The following is a 26,785-nucleotide window of genomic DNA, read 5'->3' on the forward strand; positions in this document are numbered from 1 at the left end:
TTCAGGTGATCCTCCCAGCTCAGCCTCCTGAGTAGCCAAGACTACAGATGTAGTCACCACCACGCTCAGCTGATTTTTGTATATTTAGTAGACATGGGGTTTCTCCATGTTAGCCAGGCTGGTCTTGAACTCCTGGGCTCAAGCAATCCACCTGCCTAGGCCTCCAAAGCGTGGGGATTACAGGCATGAACAAATATGCCTACCCAAGTCCAGTGCAATTTTTGCTTTGACCCTCGGTGCCAGGTTTATGGACTCATGTTAATGACAGATTTACAAGCCAGAGTGCCAGGTTTTATAAGCAGGAGTCCAACCCAAGAGATGATTGGCAAGCTCAGCATTAAAGCTAAGTGTTCTCACCTAGCTTATAATATTTACACTTTTACTTTGGAGTTATTTCTTCTTAAAAAGCCACTATTATTTGTCTACTATAAGAAAATCCTCTCTTGTAATCACCATTGACTGAACATCACTGAAAATTTTTGAAAAATTCTTATTCCAGTGGGCTTAGTTTTCTCACCTATAATAATGAACGTTACTTGTGTTCTTGAAAAGCAGCAAGGATCAAAAAACTCCCCACTCTTTTGTGTTTCCAGAAATGACTTACTACAAAAAATCCATTCTCCCCCATATTACTTAGATGAACTTTATAGATGAAACCCTGGTTTACAAACACTATAACAAAGCAAGACACAAACCCTCCAAAGTCCTATATTTTATCTTGGAAATTACTCGCTGAATTGTTTGTTCCCACTAACCATTCTGAAAGTAATATTTGATGACTTAACCAAACCAGATTCAGACTTCTTGCTTTCACCAGAACTCTGAACTTAGGGCCACCCTTGAGTTTAAACAAGTATTGGCAGCTTAAGCAAGCACTGAAAAGTAGAGCTACCACCCCTCACTGTACCTCTGAGACCTGGCTGACCACAAATAAGATGTTTCCTGCTCAAATACCTGATCACCACACCTACTCATTCCACATTCTCATACCAGATTTTTCTTGTCTTGTTTACTTCCATGTTAAAAAAACCATCTGCCTGACCTCTGAGATTCTTGTAGATCTTGCAGTTGGAATGCGTTCCCTATTGCAATACCCCCCTTCTATTGCAGTAGTCTTTTCAAGTACAATTTCTATTTCCCTAAGTTTGGATTAAAAAAAAAACACCTGAAAATCATCACCGTTTTCATTGATCGCCAAGCTTTCTCTCTTCTCTACATTCTATGATTCTTGGTTCTGACATCTCTTTTCTGCTGACTACCCCAGTTACAAATTTAACTACAGAAGCATCGCAGGGCAGGATGATTTTGTCACCATGGAAAATTGTGTAAATAACATGATAGAGACATGGATAACCCCAGAAAACTAAAGGTGAGGATGGTTCAAAATTTACTCAGCTCAACTTTCTGAAGCGATGGTTATTGACCATGACTTAAAAAAAATTGGCTGTGTGTTTTTACACAGAGCCTGAAGAAAATTTGAAAATTCAAATTGGCTTGAAATTTATATTGGATTAGCTATGCTTCTCGGCTACAGTCAGCTACTAGCCTTGTCACCACCATGAAAGATGATGCATGTTTTCAATTTTATGCCTCTATTCTTTGTCTGAGTATATCTCCATAGAACTTGTTAATGTTTATTTGGGGACTTCAATAATTTAAAACGAACAAAATAGAAACACCATGGTGTCATGAAAATAGCTCTAGGGTAAGAGTCGAGAAACCTGGGCTGTAATACTGGGGTGCCATTTATTTATGGTGATCTTCAGTGGATGCTTAAACTTTTCTGAGCCTCCATTTCTTTAGGATAAGTAATCCTACTCCATATCTTAAAGACAAAAAGAAAGAATATATAGTATTAAGGGTTTATTCATATTTAAATATCATTACTTGTTTCATATATGTATCTTATATCTTCAATAGATTGAGAGTTGCCTCAGAGATCCTATGGTATCCTAACTGCTTAACATAGGAATAAACACATAATAGTTGTTCAACAAATACTTGTGAGTGTGTGACTTGATGTGCATGACTGTAAGCAATACTAAAATAAATTCCACAAATAATTCAACAAACATTTATTGTGTGAACATTATTGTGCTAGGCCTCCTAAAATACAAAATGGATCAGACATGACTCCTGCCCTCTAGGCACTTAGAGTCCACCAGTGAGTATCAGAAATGCATATAAATAACAAGATAGAATATTTGAAAAGTCCTAAGAGAGGTACAGACACAGTGGCATAAGAGTTCTCGGGTGAAATTATTTCTAGCTTGGAGGAAAATTATGAAAAACTTTATGAAAATGAAATATGAGTTGTCTCTTAAAGCACAAGTAAAATTTAGTCGCGGGGGAAAGGGAAGAACTTCTAGTTGAAGGGCTGCTCATCAGTGCTGTGGGCCAGGAAGGAACTGCTCAGGACTGGAATACATATGCCCCCACTAAGGGGACAGCTGCAACTCAGCTTTGACAGAATGTGTGCATGTATGTGTGTGTGCTGTGTTTTTGTCTGTGCGCATACATGAGAGTTCAGGGGATACTTAAAAGGAGTGGAGCAGAAGACGTCTTCCTTAAAATTATTAGTCCTTGAGACTTACCCACCTGTGTTTTTTGTTGTAGATTTTAAAAAACAAAAAACACCACTGCCACAACTCAACATTCTTCTTAGAGTAACCAAAAAATCCACTCTAACATTTTTAAGTGTACAATTTCTGTTCAGCTTTCATATATAAATCTAACATGGACTTACTAGAATTAAAGAAAAAAATCAAAGTGAAAAAATGTAAGATTTTATGGCAGTGAATCTGTAGAAGAAATATTAGTCTAATGTATTGAATTTATATGTTTTTAAACATATGCTTAGTGTGTTTCTTTCCTTCAAGATTTTACAGTGTGGAATGGTGACCGCATACATGGTCTACATTAACAGTTATAGGTAATGGAGATGAAACTGAGCATTACGGATTTATATATATCTCTATATATGTAAATGGATACACACATATATAGAGATATGTACACATATACATACACATACACACATGTGTATGTATATATGTAGAGAGAGAAAGAGAGAATGAGTGAGAGGGAGAAATTTACCAAATATTATTCCTATCACCAAAAAATGATCTTATAAATTCAATAGGCTATACAATTAGATTATAATTAGCGTAAAATTTATTTTATTGAAAAATCAGTCCTTAGTTATACTTTTTTGCATAACAATGTTGCTTTTATTTTTAAAATCTGATTAAAAATATATTTTTAACATCTTGACATTGAGAACATTATAAGTATCTGACAGGAGTTCAGCCTGAGCTGCGTGGATTTTTAAGGCTCTAGCTTAGAGGCGCACTGAATGTTGAAGCACCGTAGTCTCTGCCTCATGGCCTGAGTGCCGGATCCCCAAGGTCGTGAAGAGCAGGAACTGATTCACTTGAATTTTGGGCAGACCACAGAAGACCACACAGCTCAGGTTTAACCACAAGCTAATCTAAATAAACATTTTAGGAACTTTGAAGACCCCAGTCTCCTCTCTACTGCCTTTACTTGCCTCAGACTAAAAAATATCTCAAATCACTGAAATGACCAAGAAGCTGCTAAAATCCATCCTGTGGCATCTCCTTTAATGTATCTGAGGGAGCGAGATAAGTTACCAGTGTGGCTTTAACACAAGAGGACACTAGGGACTGTTTGTGCATTTGGCTCACCTCAGGCTTCCACTTTCAAACCAGAGACAAATCATTCAACCAAATATATCCACTCCCGTTTTCCTTCTGCTAGAGACTATACAGATAAAAATTTTTAAGGTCCTGAATAAGTTATTTTTGTATGCGATGAACTGTAGTAGGAGTAGTTTCCTTTGTGGAACATGCAGTGAACTTCATGACTTAAAATTAACATTTTTCCCTGTATTATTTTCTGTATGGAAACTTACTGTTTTCTACTAGTTATCTTTTTGTCACAAGATAGAAAAAAGCATAATATTTATGTAAGAGTATGATGGCAGCAGATTTCTGACAAGCCCCATTTACATGGTACATTGTTCCAAAGAATGTTTGAGTAGAAAATACAGAAGCACTATACAAACCTATTATTACATTTGAGAAACCATTAGCCTCAAAGGAGTAATAACGGTATGCTATTAAAACCGTGAATACATTTTTAGTATCCATATTGAAAAAAAAAAAAACTTTATAAATATGTAAATTTTTGTTCAACAAATCCCAAATAAAATGCACTAAAAAACTGATATGTAGACAAAAGTTTATTTACACCATACAACATTTTAAATATTTTATACACAGCTGCAGCAGAGAAAGCTTCTCAGAGCTTTCTAGAGAAAACTGCAATAATAAAGATGTGAAATATATTATTCATATAAAAGTGAGATTATTACTTTATTGCATTTAAAGCAATGAAGAATGTAGCTCAACAAACATTCATTTAATGACAAAAACTTTGCTTTTATATTATAAAGTAAAAAGTGTAGTAATGGCCAAACAGACTGTTATAAACTTTAAAAACTGCATAAATATATACATTGTGCTTCATGGTGAAGTTTTTTGAAAACTAAACCATATGAAGCGGTTACAACATGAATCGTTGCTTGAGGTTTATCTATAAAGATTACCTTACAAATCCATTCCACAGGTACTTACAACACAGGATGGTCAGAACTGTACACCTGGTCATCTCTCCACTAGCCTGACTAGTGAGAAGTTACCATATGAAAACACCACTGACATTTGGCACATGAAGGTCCTGACATAAGATAGTCACACTGTCCAGATAGAAATGTCAGGCTTCCCAAGTCTTAAGTGTCAGTGCAATAAATGTTTTGTCTCCAACTCAGTCCATTTTGATTGTTAAACTTCTGTTTGAAAGTCACCCTCTTGCACATCCAGAGGCAAATTCAGACACTTCTCCCACTCTGCTGGCCTCAGTTCCAAAGCATCCTTTGCCTCTGTGTCTAAGACATTGATTGTGGTGTAATGCGGGTATTCACTGGGGTTTTTGAAAGTGTCCCATGGATTCTTGTTTGGTGCTGGGTTTTCCTGTTGAGAAGAGAGGGAAAGAGAGTCATTTATGTGATGACCAGGATCACCGCTAGTTAAAGTTTCTGGGAAGAGAGTGTAGTGGTGCAATCTGGCTCACTGCAATCTCTGCCTCCCAGGTTCAAGCAATTCTCCTCGCTTAGCATCCCAAGTAGCTGGGATTACAGGCTAATTTTGTACTGAGTAGAGACAGGATTTCACCATGTTGGCCTCCATCTTCTGATCTCATGATCCGCCCGCCCTGGCCTCCCAAAGTGCTGGGATTATAGGCCTGAGCCACTGTGCCGTCCGCATGTGTGTAATCTTAATCCAGTTTCTATCATGCAGAGATGACTTGAAAAATGGCCAACTGTGGGAAATAGTTTTGATTTTAGTTTTATTTCATTGAACAAACTGATGAATACCTTCTCTAAGTTAGAGAAAGTGTAAGTATTGTGACAGAAATTTTGGTGATATTAACAAATTTGAGAATGTTTTATGGGGCATATTATTTAATAATAAAAAGTTACTGAAGCTAGCAATATTTCATTAAAAAATTTAGATCACTATGGCTAGTTTTTCTCAAGAAATTAACATTTTAGAATATTTGAATGCTTCTATATTGCCTTGTTTTGTGGGGTTTTTTTTGCTGTGGGATACAGAGATTCACTAAAATTAATTATTATTATGAAAAAATTTAACTTTCTCTAAATGCTTTTTTACTTTTAATTGTATCTCAATAAATTATATCAAGTTTGAAAGATACTTCCCTCCTCAAAATCACTGACTTTTAATTTCTATTAGCTCTTGATTTCTATTTTTCAGAATTATTAAAATAATCTTAGAAGGCTAATATTCCAATTTCCTTTTATTTTTCATTATGGAATGTCATTTTTCTTGAGAATATTATAGTTGTTGAGTGTCGCCTTCCCTACTCCATAAATCTGGCCTTTAACTGATTATAATCAATTACCAAGTGAACATAAAATAGGTACTTGAATTACTATCTGAATTCCACTCATATATATTAAACAACATCTCAAACTATGGATAAGAAAGAGAGACTGTCGAAATACTTACCATACCTAAGTCAGGTGCAGTGGTGTGTGCCTGTAATCCTAGCTACCCCGGAGGCCAAGGTAGGAGGATTGCTTAAGCCCAGGAGTTTGAGACCAGCCTGGGCAACATAAAAAAAGAAACCAAAACCAAAAAGCAAAACCACGACAAACACACTTATTATAACTGGAAATTAATAAAATGTTTAATGCATTAGATGTTTTCAGCACTGATTAACCTTACTCTTGAGAATATATGGGGAAGAAAGGTTAATAGTAAACATTTAATGAAAGGTTAATTTTTAGGATGTGTGCAGGGAATTAATTAATTCTGCTTTGGTGGAATATTCCAAAATCTCATGAAATATAGCCTTGAAGTTCTCCCTCTACCTTATCCTTCCTTCCTTTCCTCTCTTTCTCTCTGCTTCCCTTCAATCAATAATTTATCAGCTGCTCTATGCCAGACACCATTTTAGCTACCAGGGAGGATAAAGGCATTATCAGCATAGCCCACTAGAAAGCTCAAGTTTTAAAGTCTGATACATGCAGGTCCAAATTCTAGTTCCTTCACTTCAGATAAATGTGATTTTGAACAACTGATTTCATTTTTCTGGACCTCAACCTGAATATCTGCAAAACAGAGATATGCTTTGTACTGTGGGCCAAGGAATTGGCAGAATGTGTAGATCAATTCCTACCTTATGGTGTTGCAAAAATAAAAAAAAGTATGGTAACCTAGAATAATGCCTGGAGAATTTAATAAACACTCACTATATGGTAGTCATACTTACTGCAGAATAGTTTATAGTTAAATTGAGGTTAAAACATGTTAATATGTGTATCTATCATCCAGGAAAAGTGCTATGGGAATTCAGAGAAGGGTAGAGAGATGGCTTTTTTTTTATGGGGAACACATAAAACTTCCTGAGAAAAGTGACATTAGGGCCAGAATAGATGGGCTTGGGAATGAACACATAGGTGTAGTTGGAGGTCTGGTGGCTGAACGGCACACTGGGAAGTAAAAATCCAGAGAGCATGGAGACGGGAAAAACATGAGAACAGTGACCTATTTATTTTAGTTGGCATAAAAAAGAATGGCAGAAAAGAAGGTGAAGTGGAAGCCAGATCATAAGGGATTCTGAATGCCTGGCTACTAAATTTGGAATTTATTTTATAGGCAATAGGGGGATATCAAACATTTAGGGGCACTATGGTGACCTAAATCAACTGAATCATCTGAATCAACTGAAAGGCTCACTGGTTCAAATTCTGCTCAATCACATCCGTGGTGGACTCATTTATCATAGACGAGGGTTGTGTCTAAAGGAACTTTCTGGAAATCCTTAGTTCAACAGAAAGTCCAAGTAGTTCAATTCTGAAAGAATTCAGAGTATGTAAAGCATTAGTCCATTTGCTTGGAATATCTAGGGGCTCCATTTTGTTTGGAACAGACATCACTTTAAAGATCAACCATTGTGGATAGGTGAACTCAAATGGCCAATTTTAAACTTTGTCAGGAAATCTATATTCTAAATTCAAATGGTATTACTGTCACCACCTATTGAATTCCTGAGAGGTTCTATTAGTGGGTAATACATTAATTAATGAGGCTGGCTTGCTGCTAATCTTTAGCATCTCAAGCCACTCCCAGCTCAACTGGTGTTCTCATCATTGTTCACAAACGTGTGGATGCCCTTTAGGTGGTAAAAAAAAAAACTACGGCACCCAGCAGTCCGAGTGGGAACAAGATCTGCAGGGAGCAGGTAGGGACCTGGTGGTCAGTGCATGGTACCTACGAGCGACTCATTCTCCTATGTGTTGGGCGTGATAAGAAAGGCACATATGATAGACTCTCATATGGAAAAGTGTAATATTGTCGATGGTCCAAGTAAAGGATAAACTGTGGAGCAGTCCAAAGGGATCGCTGAATTTGGTGGTGAGAGCTGTAGGTGCAAGGAAAAGCTTCAAAGGAGGTATGAATCTTAGGATAAAAATTTCAAAGTTAGTATAAGTCCCTGAATTTATGCAGCTGTTTTTTGTTTGTTTATTTATGTTTTGCACTTGAATACAGAATAAGAAGCTGTAGTTAAACAGATGCATATTTGTTAAAGGCTCAAAAATTATAAATTCCATATAAGCCAATGTGCATGAAGCTTCCCAAAGTGCTAATTTGGTCTTAAGCTGCATCAGTAGAAATAGAATGTTAGGTAAACAGAGTTCAGAGCCACCCAAAAATTTGGCAGGGCTGCCTAAGCATTTCCCATAGTTCATGGATCTAGGAGCATGCTAGCTGTCCACTTGCGGATAAGTCCTTCCCTCCCTCCATTCATCTATCCTTTTCTTTTTTCTCCTTTCTTTTTTTTCTTCTTTCCTCTCTCTGTTCTTTCATTCCCTCCTTCTTCCAACCTGCCAATATTTGGATATAAAGCAAAAGAGTGTGCTTATTTAAAAGAGTAAGATTTGCAACAGCTACTTGGGGGGAAGACATCTCTACTGAATGGTTTGTAAGACACACACAAAGTAAAATAATTTCTTCTCTGGATATCAGTGCCTTCTCTTTTTTAGTGTGATTTAAATGTTTTCCTGCCTGGAAGCAAGGAAATCGACTAAATGGTTTTTTTTGGTTTCCCTTTGATTTCCTAAATTCTATTATTCTACATAATTACCATCATTTGCAGTGCTAGGCAGGTGCTGTGAGTTAGCAGCCCAGAAAAAGAAAGAAAGAAAAACCCCTTTATTTGAGATTTTAAAAAAGTCTTTCTCCACTGAATTATGTAATTTTTTATTAATAATGTGCCACTACAAATTATGTGACTAAATTAAGGATAATGAACTCACTCATGCTCATTATTAATCAAAAATGAGTAAGGAAGTTGCATTTTTTTTTCTCTTCTCAGATATTTAGGATGACAGTCAGGCAGCAATGACAACTCTATCCTCCCCACTCCTAACCTCCCAAATGGTAAATATTTATAAATCTCTTGTAGAAAAGGCATGCTGCTGCAGAGATGTAGTGTAATTAGTAGACTATTTTGGTTGTCAGGAAACTGAGATACAGATAGTTGTTCCATTAATGATTTAATACCCAGACTATACAACAAGGGGAAATTACAATCACATTATAGCAGTTAGCCAGCTGTATGTGTTGCATAAGACTTTTAGATTTGTAAATATAACCCTCTCCTTTTTTTTAAGCAATGAAGTTTCTTGAATTAATTCAATGTTAGCTTTCAGTACTTCAAAATGAGTAGGTAATGTGTTTAGGTCTAATCTCAATGGTATAATTCTCATTTGCATGCTAGCTAAAAATTGATAGCTTTCCATCAAGAGGAGTAGATGAGAAAGAACCACTCATTATGAATGAAGTGTCTTCTATATGCCTAGCATTTGATCGGTGATAACAAATAATACATGATTCCTACTTCAAGGAGAAAAATTGATGAGCATGAAACTATTGAGAGACTAATTAAGAGTTAAAGTGTATATTTCTGATAACCTTCATTTAACAAACACAGACTGAACGATCATAGCCATGCTATAAGTCAATAGCAGCCATTTACCGATAAGTTACCACAACCAGCATTGTACTACGGTACTGAGAGGAATAAAAGAAAAACATAAGGATATATAAATTCTTACTCTTCAGCTCTTCAGAAGCTAACATTACTAATCAGGAAGCTAGGCCTAAATCTCATAAATTATATAAGGAAGAATCACTAGATTAAGAAGGTGACCAAACGTCATGTACTTTAGAGCAATATATATATTGACGTCTGGAAAAGAAGAAGGAACATCCAAGGGCTGCAAAGAGTATGAGGCAAAGAAAGAGCCCCACATTTGGGCAGAGGAGAAGAGCTGATGTCAGATGGCAGTCCCAGCTCTATGCCTTACAGCTGAGCTTCAGCTTCCTAACCTGGAAGGTACTTTGTAACCTACTTGTTTTTGAAAGTGTTGTAGTGACTGAAGATATATATTAATTACTGTTTTCTATGCTCCATTTAGGAGGGTGAAATTGAAGTTTAGAAACCTGAGTTGGGTAACTTGCTTAAGATCTGATAGTTCTTGATTGAATTTTCGACTAGTAAACTGACTTCCAGAGTCCTGGGCCAGTGCTCTTATAATTATGTAACCTTCTCTGAAGCTACGACTATGCCATAAACATAGTAATTGTACAAAGTTATTTTATTTGATGAAGTCCTGTACTAAGATTGTGTAATAGTGTGAATGAATGAGAAGAGAATGGTCACACTTTAATAACCAGAGTCCCCAGTGTTGATGTGTGTATGAAAATTCTTACCCCCAAATAAGTAAATCTCCTGGAGACAAAAAAACTATCACTCTGGTTTCAGGTAATGACTTCATATACATAAAACAATTACATTTATGTCAGACAGTCATATGAAAATGGAAATATTAAGCGAAAGGGATATTTGAAAAAAACCTTAATTTTAACTCTGATAGTAAAATGATCAGATGAAGTCAACGTAGGTTTGATATATAACTAATTCTAATTAGAGCTTATGAATGAGGATATTTGAAATATGAATAAAATGCCAAAAGATTCTGTCATTCCTAATCTGTCCTGGTAGACTTTCCACAGTACATTCTGGGGGCTTATAATTTTTTTTTCTATGTAGGCTGTCTTGTGTTCCCATGATTGGGAGGTCCTGGAAGGCAGGGATATCTGGCATCATGGTTCTTCTACTCAGGCAATGAAGCAAAGCATACTCACCATACTGCTTGTATTTGGTATATCCCGAAATCTGTCCAAAGTTTGAAATTTCTGATTTAGTTCTTGAAATAGTTCCATATGCCTCTTCCTTGTATGCATGACTTTCTGCAAAAGAGAAAATAAAGCTCTCATCCCCAACTTGACGTATGTATTTCAAACAAGAGATTTATTATTTTTGCTTTAATAGTCAAGTTTGGCAGAAACCAGGAGGTCCTATAAGATACACAAATGCAAATAAGTTGCACCAAATCATTGTCTTAAATTCAGCACTGCTTTACACATTAAGAATTGGCTTTTTCTTTCACTTATAATATTGCAAAAAAAAAAGGTTTTTCTTTTCTTGTGCGTACATTAAAAATGTACCGGTCATTTCGAAGTAAGATTTTCATTATTCAAAAGTTAGAGCTGTTTTACAAAAATTGTTATAATATTTTTTAAATATTTAAAAATTTGAACTTGTAAGCATCCAAGTTCCTGATGTTTGTCATGGGAAATATTACATTTTTATGTTTTATTTCTATAAACACTAAAATCCTAGCTGGCTGTATTAAAGTGAGAACAAAATCCCAGGCCCTGTCATTAAGGCTGAATCAACACATTAAAGTATCTGAAATATATATAGGATCTAAAACCTTGCACTTTCCATGTGCATAATGATTGAGCTTCATAGAAGAAAATCTGACCCACAGGTTTCATCTATTTGTTTACAAGATGGTATAGATTCTTAACAATTAGTGTTCAGAGCACAAATTGTATGGCTGATATGCTTCTAAAATCACAGATACAAATATATTCATAGTCTTTCTCCCTGGTTACACCTTTTTCTCCCAACTTCACCATAACTCAAAATGAAGTCAAATAAAAATGGCCTTGGAGTATCATGGCATGAATCTTGTTCAATTACAGATCATTTAGGAGCACTAACAAACAGGAGTTAGATAGTAAGTGCCCTGTATTTATAATTGTTATTTTAAAGGAGAAAATGTCTTTCTTGGTTTTTTTAAAAGTTAAAAATCAATATTTTGGTGATTCTCCAAGATTATGGCTTCATATTTGTGTAAGATTTTACTGTATTTTAAGCATATGCATTATAACTTACCATTTGCTCATGTGCTTTGCATAGGTATATCTATGTTTAAGCTAGAACTTGAATATTTGGTCCATTGTTTTAATTACCAAATATTTTCTAAAGTAAGGATTTGTTTTGAAAAAGAAATATATCTTTGGGAGGTCTGTAATGAATGCCTAATTGCCTTCTAAAAGACACTGCAGAGAACACTTTACCTCCCTGAGGAAAAGGAAAAGGGCAAAAGACAAAAGCAATCGAATCTTTAACACATTAAAAAAGCCTGTTCTCTCCTATGCAAGCTTTAATTTTCTATATCTAATGAATATGTATTGAGGCAATGCATTGTTTAGCTCATTTCTTGCTTTTTCACTAGCCTACTTTTATGTGAGAGAATTCTGCCATTTTACATCTTGCAACAATCATTTTCTGTCTTTGTTCCTTTTGGCTCTAGGAGTTGGCTGTGTGAGAATCAGGTGTTTGAGGACAAGAACACGGCAATGTTACTCAGGATAGGGACATGAAACATAGCAAGCAATTATAGAATGATTAACTTCCCATTAGTTTGGGGGACAGTATACAAAAAAGATTTGCAGGATTTACTGAGAAACACCAGGCAAAGATAATTTGACTAGTGATGGATTGTGGAGATTTATGAGAGAGGATTTGCATAAGCAACTCAATGGGGAAATTTTGAGGACGCTGTCAGTGGCAAACATTAAGTAGTACATTTTGTTCTTGGGGAGACAAACACTTTGATGCAGTACCAGGTCCTAAGATACTGATTAAAATATAGGTTTGTGTCATAAGGAACACTGAAAAAAAAAAAAAACAAAAAACCTATCATAGTTAGTAGACTGGCTCTGCCTCTAACTTACAAATTGCATTTTTCATAGTAATAAATTTTATTATATAGTTATTTTCTTCTGTGGTACAGTAGGGGTGACATACTGACATTTTTCTAGAGATATTTTATTTCATCATTTAATACATACTTATGAGTATCACATATTGTGCTAGATGCTCAGGTAATGATGTTGCACAAAATCTGATTGAGTTCCTGACCTCTTGTAGCTTGAAATTTAATGGAGGACACAGGTACATGACATAATTATTCAAATAAATGTTAAATTGTGAGTGTGATAAAGAAAACAGATGGTGCTGCTATGAAAATGATAGGATAATTTGCTAAGATAAATCCAAGTGAGTCAGTCTCCTCTTTTTATATATTCATATTTAATTTGAAATTCCACAAATTAGTGATTCTCATGGTCTTGTCTATCCTCTTTTCCATTTTCTATAATTCAGAAAATTTCTAGTTCAATTTTTAATTCTATGCTGGAATCTCCTCTTTTAATGAGATCTTTCCTTTCCAAATATAAGAAACTCATTCTCTTCTAAGAGAGTTGATGCCAAAGGCATAGATAGCACCCTTATTTTGAGATAAGCATCTGATGATTTTTGTTTGTGATGTCTCCAATTATCCTTCATCTTGTGAGAAGATTCTGAATTTGCTTTGGGGAACTATACCTTCCCATGTTGCTGGAAATGTCAGTTGACATCCCTACTATTCTCTGACCAAGAGGTAAACTATTCCATATCCTTCCAACAAAGTTACTTCATTAGTTGAAGTCAGCTAATGTTTGTTGCAGCCAATTACTTATACCAGATAAAACATTTCTAAGAGGCAAACCAAGTATCAAATACATTCCATGGAAAAGAGGATACATTAGCTGATTGGAGGTTTTAGAATTATATTCTGATTGAATTGATATTACCTAATTCAGAACTGGGTGGATTATATTTCCAAGAATTGTATTGCTAGAATAGTCTAAAAAGTATACAGGAAAAATACAAAGTTATACTGGTCACCAATATTATATAACCAAAAAGCTTTTTGATATTTTCCACATAGATTTATTAAAACTATTTTTCATAATAAAGCTCAAGGACCCTGAAGTGAATTTGGAAGCAAATGAAAAGCCTGTATGCTGAAATATGGGGCCCTTCCTACCTAGAAACATTAATTGCAAATACATCGTGATGCCAAATAATCATTCTAATTTGAAACTGCCACCTTGGCACTGCCAGAAATCACCATAGCAATGATGGCCGGGAGTTCTGGCAGAAGTATCAGATTACAGCTGCCACGGACAGCTCATGTCTCTGAAAGGAACTCAGTTTGATTTTCTATGAATGATTTCTTCTTGTTCATAGAGTCATGCAGATCATCCAGCCTTTAATAAGGAAGAGTCCATTGATAAGAATGGCACCTTCACAGTGAACACTGGAGAGTTTATAACCCAACAATATTCTGGGACAGCAACTTAGCTATCGTTTTAGTTTTCACACTTATTAAAGGTTTCCTCTTATTTATTTATTTGTATATGTGTTTATTTGTAGCACTGATGACTTAATGAGTTGCCACTTGCTTAGAAGTTTTCATGCTTATAAATCTATTGATCTGTTTCATTGGCTATTTTTTTTTATGTCTAGTGACATTAGGGTTTATCTGATTGCCTTTTTCTTTTCTATCTTAAGCACCCCGGTTTTTTAAATACATTGACTTCTATGAAAAACTCAATTTAGAATTGGGTTTTCAAAATGTGTGATAATGAGAAAATTCTAACATGGATTATCTACTTAAAGATAAATTCTGATTGACTATCTAAATATCTATAGAATTCAAGTGGCTGTCAAATATTTTATGTGTCTCTTGCAATAAAGAGCATGATAATGTTTCCTTGGATTCATATTAATATCACACAACATTTTTAGAAGATTCATATGAATCCTCATCCCTATCCTCTTGTGCAGTTAGAGGACCACCAATCTAACTGCACAGGAAACATGCTCTCCTGAGTAGCTAATTTCAAAGACACTTTTCTTTTTATACATTTTAAATGCAAGAGAATTGGCCTTTGCAATCCTTTAATTGTTGATATTAGAGAAAAAGTGATGCTATAAAATAAAGCACATTCATCATATTTCGGATATTTGAGAAAAATGAGGTTGTAAATCCACCTGTATGTCTGGAGTACCTGCTATATCCCAAGAGCTCTCCTAGAACAAGATGCAAAGTCTGATAGCATACTTCTCCAAGTTGGATCTAGAGAAATTTATATTTGGATCTCAGTTGTATCATGTTTGAGTTGTATGGTCTGAAGTGTAAAATCTAATCTCCCTTTAGCCCCAGTTTCAGTAATCAGACTTACCTTGCAGGGTAATTTTGTAGATTTAAAAACGGACATAAAGCACTTATCACTGGGCCACACAGCTAAAAGCCACTTAAGAAATCGAAGCCATTACTATCTCTCTTAATCCTCACAATAACCCTGGGAGATAAAGCCATTATCTCCACTTTGCTGATTAGAAAACAGAAGCTCAAGGAGGCTAAGTAAGTTTCCCAAGCTCACACAAGTGGTGAGCAAGCTGGAACTCTTTCTGAATCCCACATCAATTATCTTTGCTTGGTTCTATCTTAGATGTATCTCATAGATTCAGGGAGCACTCTTCTCTAGACTATTCAGGTTTGTAATTATGTCTTGTTAAAATGGAAAATGAGACAAAACAATTCAGGATGGGCAAGAAACAGCACAGGTACTCTCAGTAGTGAGTCCAGAAGCTCTATGGATATTGATCACCCTGCAGCTATTTCATAGTACTGCAATTATATTTTTAATGGCTGGTATTCATATTTTGTCTCTGAACAGTTCTTGGCCAATGACTTATTCGTCTGTGAATCACTGACACCCAGCACAGCATCTGGCATTCGGTAGGTGCTCAATAAATGTATATTGAATACCTTAAATGAATAAGACAGCATAGGCATATAGGCCAGGGAAGGTGACTGCAACATGGAAGGCCATTATAAATGTTGTCTTCTCTTCTTCTATGAAAGAGGTCTTCCCACTGGAAGGACAGCTCATTTACTGGCCCCGACAGGAGTTCTGCCTCCTCATTCTGATTTTATTGTATTTCCTTATTATTAATACAAATGGCTTATACATGACCTGTAGGTGGGCTTGGAACAAACTGTTTAGAGATTTTTCACTTTTAATTCACAAGTGTGAATCATAGAGTTGAAGCTTAAGGCTGAATTATATATAAGAGAGCTATTTACTGTATATGGATTTTAAGAAGCTGAAATAAATTTTTAGAGAAAGTTGAGGAATCTCCTAATCATAAACTTTATAGTATGAGGCCAGGAAATCATGGGCTGATGAGAATTAGAAACAGTTTGCCTGAATTACTGTTTCCAGCCTTAGAACTTTATACACCTACTATGCCATTGCCCATATCTACTAAGATGAGCCTGTGGTCCTCCTTCTTTACTGGTTTGCACAAGTCCTGCAAGGGGTGGAAATTTGTGACAACTTCCTCCCCATCATAAGGGTCATGGTCAACACTTTTAACTTCTACCACAAAAGACAGGTTAACAAGAGAAAAGCATATTTATTTAATCAAAGTTTTACATGATGCAGGAACCGTCAGAATGCAGATCCAAAAACCCAAAGGAACACTATTTTTAAGCTTAGAGTTGATGAAGAGTGGGCAATTGTGTAGAAATGTGATTGGACATATGGGGAATGATCTAATAGTAATAGACTGAGTGGGGAAACATAGCAAGGGTTGTCTGTTCATAATCTTTTTGTTCTTTATGTTGTAGCATTTCTTCCTCCTGGGTATGGGTCAAGACCTTTCTGGAAGTGAGGATCTTAAGACCTACTGTAGGACAAAGGTAAGTTAGAGAATTTCTCTGTGGCTGGCTTCTAGATGAAAAGGTAAGCAATGTTTAGAATAATATTTTTAAGTTTTTTGGCTGGCTTTGGGGAAAAGAAGTGCTACTTACTATGATCCAACTTGGTGAAGAGGAATTCTGGTATCTATGACTCACTTTGGAGAAAAATAAGGGCCAGAGACAGGAGGGCAAGAGATCAGAGAGTTCCTCGTTTTCAGGTTGCTTTGGAGGCCTTTCAATATTCTTTAGTTCGAAGCACTCAGTATGCCAAAGCACCATACTCTGGCTACCATTTTATGAGCCCTTGTATTCCTCCCTCTAGAGAAAGTTGTTGAATATTACCTTAAAATGAATGTGAAAACTCATATTAAGCAAGCGATGCACACTACAGGGATTTAGCTGTGTTGTGAAAGGTAGATGATTTCCTTGGCTGGAGTCCCAATGTGTCCCTCACATAGAACTTGTAGACCCGTGAATAATGCCTGACATTTCAGTGTCTATGTTTCAAATATGTTTCTGTTTGAATAAACATGATGCCAGAGTTTAAAAGAAACTAGACAAAGGGTCTGAAAACAGCAAAAATTAGTTGAATATATATTTTTATTTTACCACTGTCATTCATGAGTATACTTGCTGTAAATACATAATTTTGCAACAGTTTAATAATATAGAAAAAGATGGCTATTGTCTAGGAATACATTGCTCAAACTTTTCCTCTAAAAGTACCCTGATTGCCTAATGGAGTGCTGGATCTCAGGGACAGATCAGGAAGAGGTCTGTTATGACCAAGACATTTCTTTGAAACCTTATGCCTTACACTTAGAAATTAAAGTATATTTTTGATTTCTATGTCACAATTTAGCTGTTTGTAGTGATATTGAATTAATATAAAATAATCTTACTTGATTATGATTCCCCAAATCTCTTTGTAAAAACTCAAGCTCCCATGAAAATGGGGATTTGTGATTGCCCTGTGTCTGTGTCTTCGTTTGCCCTCTATCCACCATCACTGTCTCTCAGTTTGAGAAGTATGAATTTAGTGGAGGTATGGAGCTCATTAGAAACTCAGAGAAACATCCTCAATGTTTTTAAAAGACTACATAGGCCAGATACAGGCACAATGGCTCATGCTTGTGATCCCAGCATTTTGGGAGGGTGAGGCAAGGGGATAGCTTGAGTCCAGGAGTTCAAGACTGGCCTTGGCAACGTGGTGAGACCCTGTCTCTACAAAAAACAAAACAAAACATAAATCAGTCAAATCAGTCAAGCATGATGACACATGCCTGTGGTCCCAGCTACTAGGAGGCTGACGTAAGAGGATCCCTGGAATCCAAGAGGTGGAGGTTGCAATGAGCCAAGATTGTACCACTGCACTCCAGTGTGAGTAACAAAGCCAGGCTCGCTCTCTCTCCCTCTCTCTCTCCCTCCCTCTCTCTCTCTAAAAATTTCCATGGAAACTGAAAGGTTTTATATCTGCATTTTTGGAAGTGAAGATAAAAAATATATCTATATGGCAAATATTTGGATACCACTTTTTAAAAACTCTTTTTTGAAATGTAGTCTCACTTTGTTATCCAGGCTGGAGTGCAGTGGAACGATCTTGGTTTACTGCAGCCTCCACCGCCTGGGTTCAATGGATTCTCCTGCCTCAGCCTCCCAAGTAGCTGGGATTATAGGCATGCACCACCATGTCCAGGTAACTTTTGTATTTTCAGTAGAGATGAGGTTTCATGGATACCTATTTATCCATATATTTTTAACATGGGATGGATACTGTTACCGATTACAGTTACAGAATGAATGTCTATAACTGTGTTTCTGGGAATTCTTAGAGCCCAGATCTCGACCCAAGACAGACAATTAGAACAACTTACCTAATTGTCTGTTTTAAAATCATATTAGGAATCTTTATTCTAAAATATTAAAGTGGAACTCACCCTGACTAGATGTCTTTTTGATTTCCCTGGTTCTGTTACTGGTGCTATCAGAAATCCAGGCTCAGAATTGGAGAGTCATCTTTCTTCTGCTCCTCACCCTTTTACCTTGTGTTCAGTTAAGGACCAAATTTCATACATTCTGCCTCCGCAGAGTCTTCTCATTGCTTTCTCTCCCTACTGCTTCCAGGAAGTGGACCTTCATTACCTACTACACTAACCAATCCTAATTGGTATTTCCACTTCTCCTTTCATGCTGCTACAATCTATCCTCCCTGTTACTGACATACTCGTTTTTAAAAAAAAAAAACAGAGTAGAGCAAATCATTCTGCACGAAACAACAGCAGCAACAACAACAAGCAAACAAAATACAACAGAAAGAGCTTAGCAGCTTTTAGTAGCAAATTAAGAAAAATCCCTCCTGGACCATAAGGCAAGGTTTCTAAATTACTCACTCTAGTCTCTTCTTCCATATGCCCCTGTTTAGGTAAATTTTTACTTCTTGTTTCTTGAGGATGCTACATATTAGTCAGCCTACATGCCTTTTCCTCCTCCTAGAATTTCCACCTGCCATTTTTCTATCTCTTTGCACTATATCTAATGTGGATATGTTTGAAATTCAGCGTGTCTGTCTTTGAAATGTATCTTCCATAGTTGTCAATTGTTTATACCAGCCTCTGCCTTAACTCAGGTAGTGTCCAATAACATTTTGTTAAAGAAAACTGGATGGAAAACTAATTAATCTATCACCATTCCTTAAAAATATACTGATGCTTACTAAGTACTACAATCTCTAGAGCTGGGCATATAAATTCAATAAGGCATTTGATTACAGAACACAGGAGTATCACCACAGTATTTTCTATATACTTTCCAGAAAGCAGGAATTCAGAAATGCAATGCTGTCCTGGAGACTGGCTACATGAAAGGGCCATTCCCCTGGTGTGAAATTAACTAGCCACAAGAATTTTATGGATATATGAGTTGACAGAATATTATCATAGTGTATAGACTCTGGGGAGTGTGTTAGGCTTAAAGCCTGAAGGAAAGATGCTTTCAGAAGTCCAAGAGGCGGCCTGTCAGTGGCAAAATGTTTAAGTTGCCCATTGTATGATAAAGATTGCAGTGGGAGCAGAAGTGTCAGTGAGCTTGATATAAATTTAACTAGCCTGATTTAAGAGGGGGACAACCTGGACTTTTCCTCAAGACCCACCTACAAAATATAAGTAGATTGTATTACAATTCATTAGCATTTAAATCTGGCAATATGTTCTCTAAGCACAATCTATGAAATATCTGTCACATACCTGTTACAGCCCACAAAAGTAAGGAAAATGCGTCTAAACAATTTTTAGAGAAAAAGTAATGCCTCAAAGTTCCCACCTGTTCCCACCAAATTTTGACACCTACAGTAATCATGCAGTGATTACAGCAGTTAAAGAGCTTAAGAACATATCCAGGGATCTTGTGCTGCAACTTATCAGCAAATGTTCTGTTAACAACATGGTTTTATGGGTGGAATACTAAACATAGAAATAAATACCAGCTTAAGGAATCTGTTACCAGTTGCCATAGAGAACAGATGAAAAAAGAATAATTTTTCTAATGCTCCAAATGACACAGTATGATTAGATTTCTTTTCAGTGTTTGTGATTATATAACTTAGGTTGGTTGAATTGAGGCTTAATTTTAGATCTAGGTTTTTACTATATTTTGCCACTGATGCCTAGTGGGTGAATTCTTTCCTCCTTTCCTTTGTACTAACATAACAATTTATTGCTTTTAGACAAAAATACATACAGTCTGATCCTCTATTTTTGACTACCTGAAGATTAATATTAAAAAGCCATAAAATATCTGTCCTTCAAAGGCACTGAATAATCTAAAGGCAAAGATTGCTGAATATTTTCTATTCAAATCATAAGCTTGATACTCTTATGCTAAAACTTTTGATGCATTAAAATAAATATTCAGTGTCAAGTTACAACAATGAGGCTACATCAGTATTAAAATTTGCTATTTAATCATAGATAAAAGATGGCTTATCATTACTTTGTATCTTGTAGCCTGAAATGTTACTGAAAAGAACCAATTCTCTTTGGACTTTATTCAGGGTAAAATTATTGTTGACCATTGCAATAAATAAAAACATGTCTTAGTTTTCACACATGATGTACATTATAGAGCTGCAACATTCATCTACCTAAATGAAATGACTGAATTATGAGTAGTTTGCATGTGCTGGGAGACTTCTATAATTTTAGGAATATCAGTTAAGAGTATTGAGTTCTATGTATGCATCACAAGGGTACAAATATATGAGAAATGTATAATGTATTATATCCAATTATGTTAGCAGACTATGAATCACATCCAATTATCAAGATGCATAAGTACATTTTATGTGATGCTTAACCATCATTAATTTTGTATTTAGCATAACCTCCTCAGTTGGTATGATTTCAGTAATTTTCACTAACAATATTATAGCATCAATATAAATTCGATGTAAATTAGAAAATGAAAATTTTCATCTTATTTGTATCTGTAAAAAGGCATTTGCTAAACACAGGAGCACATTGAATCAATAGTTTTCATTGGGAAAAAAAAAAAAACATCTGAATGTACTGCAGATAATTTAAATAGCTGGAATCAGAACACAAAACAAGTAATTTTCAGAGAAAGCCTAACCAGCCTAAGCATGCTCACAGGATCTCTTCAGGCAGTCACTGAAGTAAAACAAAAAAAATTGCTTTAAATATAAAAATCAGGAAGCTGACATTCCTTCTCCCTACAAACTGAATCAACCAGGTTCAACTCCCAACATAAATTGTTCACTTATCTTAGTATTTATGAAATAGATTCCTCACTTGTCCATAAAATCTCAGTTTAGCATATACTTAAAGTATTTATAACTTTAAAATTTCATGCTATACAGGATAAATTTTAATTAAAAATATTTGACTTATTTAATTAAATTAGTACATAATATCCTTACATGGCTGCATAGAGTAATAATCTTTAATTATATACAAATTTTGAATTCAAGTAATTAAAATTCTAAAATAATTGATATAAACTTACCTCAAAGTCAAGGTCTGAATATCGCGATTTTCTTCTCTGTTAGATGTATTTTTAAAAAGAAAGAGAAAACCAATAAATTTACGTTTAGTCATTCAAACAAAATGAAAAATCATCATTTTCATTAAAGATAATCCTACTTCTGTATTTTATATGTATTTCCTTTAAATAAGAAGGAAAATAAAACATTTTATAATTTCAAAATATTCTAGTCACAACTTTGTTTTACTTTGAACTTCTTTTAAAATTAATAAATATAAAAATACATAATATTTCTCATTTTGACCTCTTAACCCTCATTTTTAGTAAGGAGAAATTGTTCCTATGAAAACTCAAACAGACGTTTCAATGTTGAAAGAGACCGCAGGCTTACTACAGCAAAACTACAGACACAGGATTAAAAGTTGTATGGGAAAACTTGTCTAGTCACCTTGACATCTTCAACCAACCTCTAGTTTTCATTTCTACCAAATTCTACCCAGTCCTCTAAGTCCCAAAGTTCTTCATAAGTCTCACCCACATATTTCTTGTAATTTGATAGTCCTCCATGACAGAAAAGTACTTCTCATTGCTAGTTCTAAGGAACTAAAGTATTTGTTCTAGTTCAGCAAAACAAACTATTCCACACCCCAGTAAAATGTAGATGAACATGTAAATGTCTCACAGTGTTTCTCTATGGCTCCATCTTTGTTAAACAGTTTCTGAAATCTAGTTATAGATAAAATGCATTAATAAAATGATGAGGACTGATACATCCAGAAAACAGGATTAAAATGAAATTAATATAATTAATGAGACATGGTTTTCATCATAGTATAGAGTATTCTTAGCAAACTTTAGATTTTTTAAACAGATTTTGTTGATGAGAGAATGAAACGGAGAATTAACAAATAATTAAAACTTGTAATATTCAGGCAGTTAGAAAAATATATAAACCTTTGGACAAAATTCTGTTTTATTTTTCCTGTGCTCCCATCCCAACACCTACAGTCTTCAATATTTTAATAGGAAATCATACCCAAAATAAGGTAGGAGACTCTATTATGCATTTTAACTGTTGAACATTAGGAGAGACAGAAAAGAAGCACTAATGTAGTTTCTTGAAGACTCTGATTAAGTCTCTGCAGCTAGAGTTAAAATTGTCATTACAAAACCAGAACCTCACTGTATACCTAATCCCTAAATCATGTTTCAGTAGACAGAAGGGAACATGCTAAAAGAAAGGGTTCATGTTTTAAGTGAAAAATTCCTGAAATAATTTTACTTTAGTGAAGCTGTTTAAGACCGAAAATACAGTCTTCAAGTACAATCAAGGAGAGGGCTGAAAGGAGACTGCTTTATTAAATGAAAACTCAGCATGTTGATCTCACTTTCTCCTTGTCTCCAAAAGCATCTCAGCCTCGCCCTGATGACATCCAGGAAGGAGAATAGTATTTGGGAAAGCATTGAACGCAGCCCTCTTTTACCATCTCTCTGCCACTATTGTTCTCTAACTGTGCTCCAGCATACTACACCACACTTTGCTGCAATATGCTAGATTAAATGTCAGTGCTTCCATTCTGCTCTTGGATGCATTGCTTTCTTGGCACTGTGACTAAGCAGGACATTTTTGTCCGTGTACATTAAGCAAGATTCCTTCTTAATACTGCAAAATTCAAGCCTGGAAACACTTAGTTTTAAGCAATAATTATAAAACATTAGTCATGAGCTTTGCATTTTATTTGAAAATTAAATAGTGAAATCTTATGAAAAAGGTTCAGCTAGCTAGAAGAGTAAGAGGCCCTTCTAATTGCATGCATTGAGAGGTTCTCTCTTGCCAAAGGTGAGAACAGCCATATGTTGTCCTCTTTGCTTTTGAAAGCAAGACTATGTTGCCTAAGAACCGAAAATGCTGATAAATACGTATTTCTAAAGGCTCTGGAGTTTAGAAGCAAGAGCAAAGGACAGGAACCTAGCAGATTACCATAGATAGATTCTATTTCTGAGAGCAGGCATCACCTATATCAATATGAAATATGGAAGCACATGGATACACTTGTACAAGTGGATCTCTCTCTTATTTTATTAAAATTAAACTCTAACATAAAGCATAGCAGAACTGGCAGTCTTGAAGTATTAGACTAAAGAATGAACAAATCAAACAAACAGTTTTTAATCATAAGAGCCTAAAGATGGTGGTGGGATTTGGAGCGGATGTGAAATAAAGCAGTAAAGCCTTAAAAATTAGAGAGTGGGAAAAAATGGCAGAGTTTTACAGTCCAAGTGAGTTAGAAATTTGTGTAATATTATTTAGGTTTCCACAACACTGACCAAGTGTTTCAACCTTTTTTTTTTTTTTTTTTTTTTTTTTGAGACGGAGTTTCACTCTTGTTACCCAGGCTGGGGTGCAATGGCGTGATCTTGGCTCACTGTAACCTCTGCCTCCTGGGTTCAGGCAATTCTCCTGCCTCAGCCTCCTGAGTAACTGGGATTACAGGCACGCGCCACCATGCCCAGCTGATTTTTTGTATTTTTAGTAGAGACGGGGTTTCACCATGTTGACCAGGATGGTCTCGATCTCTTGACCTCGTGATCCACCCGCCTCGGCCTCCCAAAGTTCTGGGATTACAGGCGTCAGCCACCGTGCCCGGCCGTGTTTCAACCTTTTATTGTGTATATAGCACTTTCACATTTGAACATGCTACCCCCCCGCCATGAGATCGTTGAATAAAATATTATTTATTTTCCTTATTTTATGAATAAGAAAAACTGGGGGTCAGTGGAGTTAAAATGACTTGCCCACTTTACCTAGGTGGTAGGCGAATGAGCTGGGATTCAAACTCAGGACTTCTGACTCCAAGCCCAGCATTGTCTTTACTACCTCTTGCTGTTTTCTCAGTAATACAAGAGTGATATGTTACAGCGAAGATGCCTGTGATGTTTTGCTGGTTGTTACTAGAATTCAGCAAGAATAACATTAGATGACCCAGTCAGTCCAAGTCTGACTTTCTAAGCATAAAGCAATGTCAAGCCAATTAACTTTTACTTGTCAATTGCATTTTGAAGGAGGGGAAAAAAATTAGCAATTTGATATATACATATTTGAGAAAATATCTATGTTGAGTAAAATAACTTAGAAATCATTCCAATATGCAATCATCTATAAGCAATGATACAATAACAAACAGTAGGAGACTCATCCACCTCCAGATATAACTCATTTTTTTTTTTTTTTGAGATGGTTTTAGGTCTTGTTCTGTCACCCATGCTGGGGTTCAGTGGCATGATCACAGTCCACTGAGGCCTCAACATCCTGGGCTCAAGTGATCCGTCCACCTCAGCCCCCCCAGTAGCTGGGACTATAGGCATGTGCCACCACACTTGGCTAATTTTTGTATTTTTTGTAGAGATGGGGTTTTGTCAGGTTGCCTAGAATTATCTTGAATTCCTGGGCTCAAGCAATTTACCTGCCTCAGCCTCTGAAAGTGCTGAGATTACAGGCATGAGACCCACCCTGGCCTTAGTTTATCTTAAAGGGGAATGGGGCATTGGGAAATTGATGGTGTAAAGAAAGAATAAGAACATTTAATTCTGTTCAGTTTTGGTCTGTTTCCACCTTTGGTATACATACAATGTATTGGAAGTCTTTCAGAGCGTTGAAGTTTATTGATACCCTAACTGACTTGCATGTTTATTCAAATGCCCTTCTGAGCTCCCTGGAATATTAATTCCAGAGAAGAAAGTGATTGGAAATAATGGTTATATATGTTTTAAATTAAAAACCAACTGAGAGAAATGATCAAGCCATAACAATTTGTCTGATAATCTTATAACTTTTAAAAATGCTACATATAAATTTAAAATGAGCTAGGGTGATAGATGATATTGAAGTATTTTATGAAGATACAAATCCCTCTGTACATATATTCTAATTTTTCAAATAACCTAATGTAAATAATCCTTTTTCTCACAGAGGTAATGTTCTTTCTATGCTGTTTTCTCTTCCTAATTTCCCACTTAGGACTCACCCTACCTTGTATTATATTTCCAATACTCTATTAAAATTCTTCTTGCTGACAGTCTCTGATGAGCTCAATCTGGTCAAAGTCCAAGGTCAATTTTCTGTCCATCTTATTAAACACTCAGAAACTTTTGAACGTTAACCATTTCCTCATTAAAACACTCATCATCTCTGTCTTTCTTTTTCCTCCTTTTACTTGCTTCAGCTTATTCTCAAGTCTCCTCTGTTGGTTCTTTCATATCCCTGCTTTCTAAATATTGAGTTGCTGGACTCTTCTTTCTCACATTCTCTTCTGAACACCATAATTCGTTCCCGTGAGTTTGAATACCATCTTTTAAGTTCCAAACTTCCTTTATTCCTCCTGCCTCTCACATGATAGAAAATGCTGGTTTTCTAGTTGGTCAACCCAGAGGCTGAGGAGTCCCCCTTCCTTCCTCTCTGTCCCTCGTCTTCCACATCCAATCCACCAGCATGTGCTGTCTCTTCTATATCTGAAATACACCTTGTTCTGCCTACTGCTTTCTATCTCCGCTTTCAACTCAACAGGCAAAGCAACTCTTATCTCTCGTCTAGATTACTTCAGTAGCTTTCTGACTGCCTTCCAGCTTTCCGTTCTATCTCCTTTCCTAAAACCCCTGGCTTCTAATCCTTTACTTTCTAAACAACCAAAGTTATGGATGAATGGATGGATGGATGAACGCAGAGAAAAATCATTGTGACAATCTTTTGCTTAACCGTCTTCATTTGCTTCCATTGATTTACAAGACTCTGCAAAGTCTGGTCTCTCCTTTCCATTTTAACTTTATCTTAAGGAGTTCAACATTAGGTGCACAGGTATTTTGATCTTATGAGAATATGTCAAACTCTTTTCTGTCTCAGGATCTCTGCACTTACAGTTTCTTTTGCCTGAAAAAATTCCCTCAGCTCCTTGCAAGTCACATTACTTCTCAATTTTATTTCTTACACTAAATGACACTTTCAAATGCTTCCCAGACCACCTTTTCTAAAGAAGCCTCTCCCTTGCATTCCATAGTTATTACCCATTACTGCACACTATTTCATTCATTGGTTTAATGGTTAATTGTCTGTCTCTCCCATAGGGTTTATTCTCCATAGGGGCAAGTTCCATGTCTATCTTGATT

The 26,785-nt window shown here is 35.8% G+C and overlaps 1 protein-coding gene and 1 long non-coding RNA gene across 7 annotated transcripts in view; both read right to left on the minus strand.

Annotated features, from left to right (window-relative positions):
• Positions 1 to 4,246: 4,246 nt before the first annotated feature.
• ADGRB3 (adhesion G protein-coupled receptor B3) overlaps positions 4,247 to 26,785 on the minus strand; it is a 741,588-nt gene continuing 719,049 nt past the window's right edge. For 3 of the 6 annotated variants that reach the window (XM_032274425.1, XM_032274424.1, XM_032274426.1), the window contains 3 exons: positions 21,647 to 21,682; positions 10,821 to 10,925; positions 4,541 to 5,054 (listed from right to left, as the gene is read on the minus strand). In XM_032274425.1, the coding sequence (XP_032130316.1) occupies positions 4,866 to 5,054; positions 10,821 to 10,925; positions 21,647 to 21,682 (330 nt within the window). In that variant the 3' untranslated portion in view covers positions 4,541 to 4,865. Of the gene's footprint in view, positions 5,055 to 10,820; positions 10,926 to 21,646; positions 21,683 to 26,785 lie in introns of all 6 variants that reach the window. The other 3 variants (XM_032274421.1, XM_032274422.1, XM_032274423.1) reach the window with 3 other exon arrangements.
• LOC116548959 lies at positions 22,503 to 24,905 on the minus strand. Its single transcript, XR_004267660.1, has 2 exons — positions 24,286 to 24,905; positions 22,503 to 23,966 (listed from the first exon to the last, which is right to left on the minus strand). It is a non-coding gene; the product is annotated as an uncharacterized LOC116548959 (long non-coding RNA).

The sequence above is a fragment of the Sapajus apella genome, unplaced genomic scaffold (genome assembly GCF_009761245.1).
Source record: "Sapajus apella isolate SASKATOON/1434 unplaced genomic scaffold, GSC_monkey_1.0 scaffold6, whole genome shotgun sequence".
NCBI classification, from domain to species: Eukaryota; Metazoa; Chordata; class Mammalia; order Primates; family Cebidae; genus Sapajus; species Sapajus apella.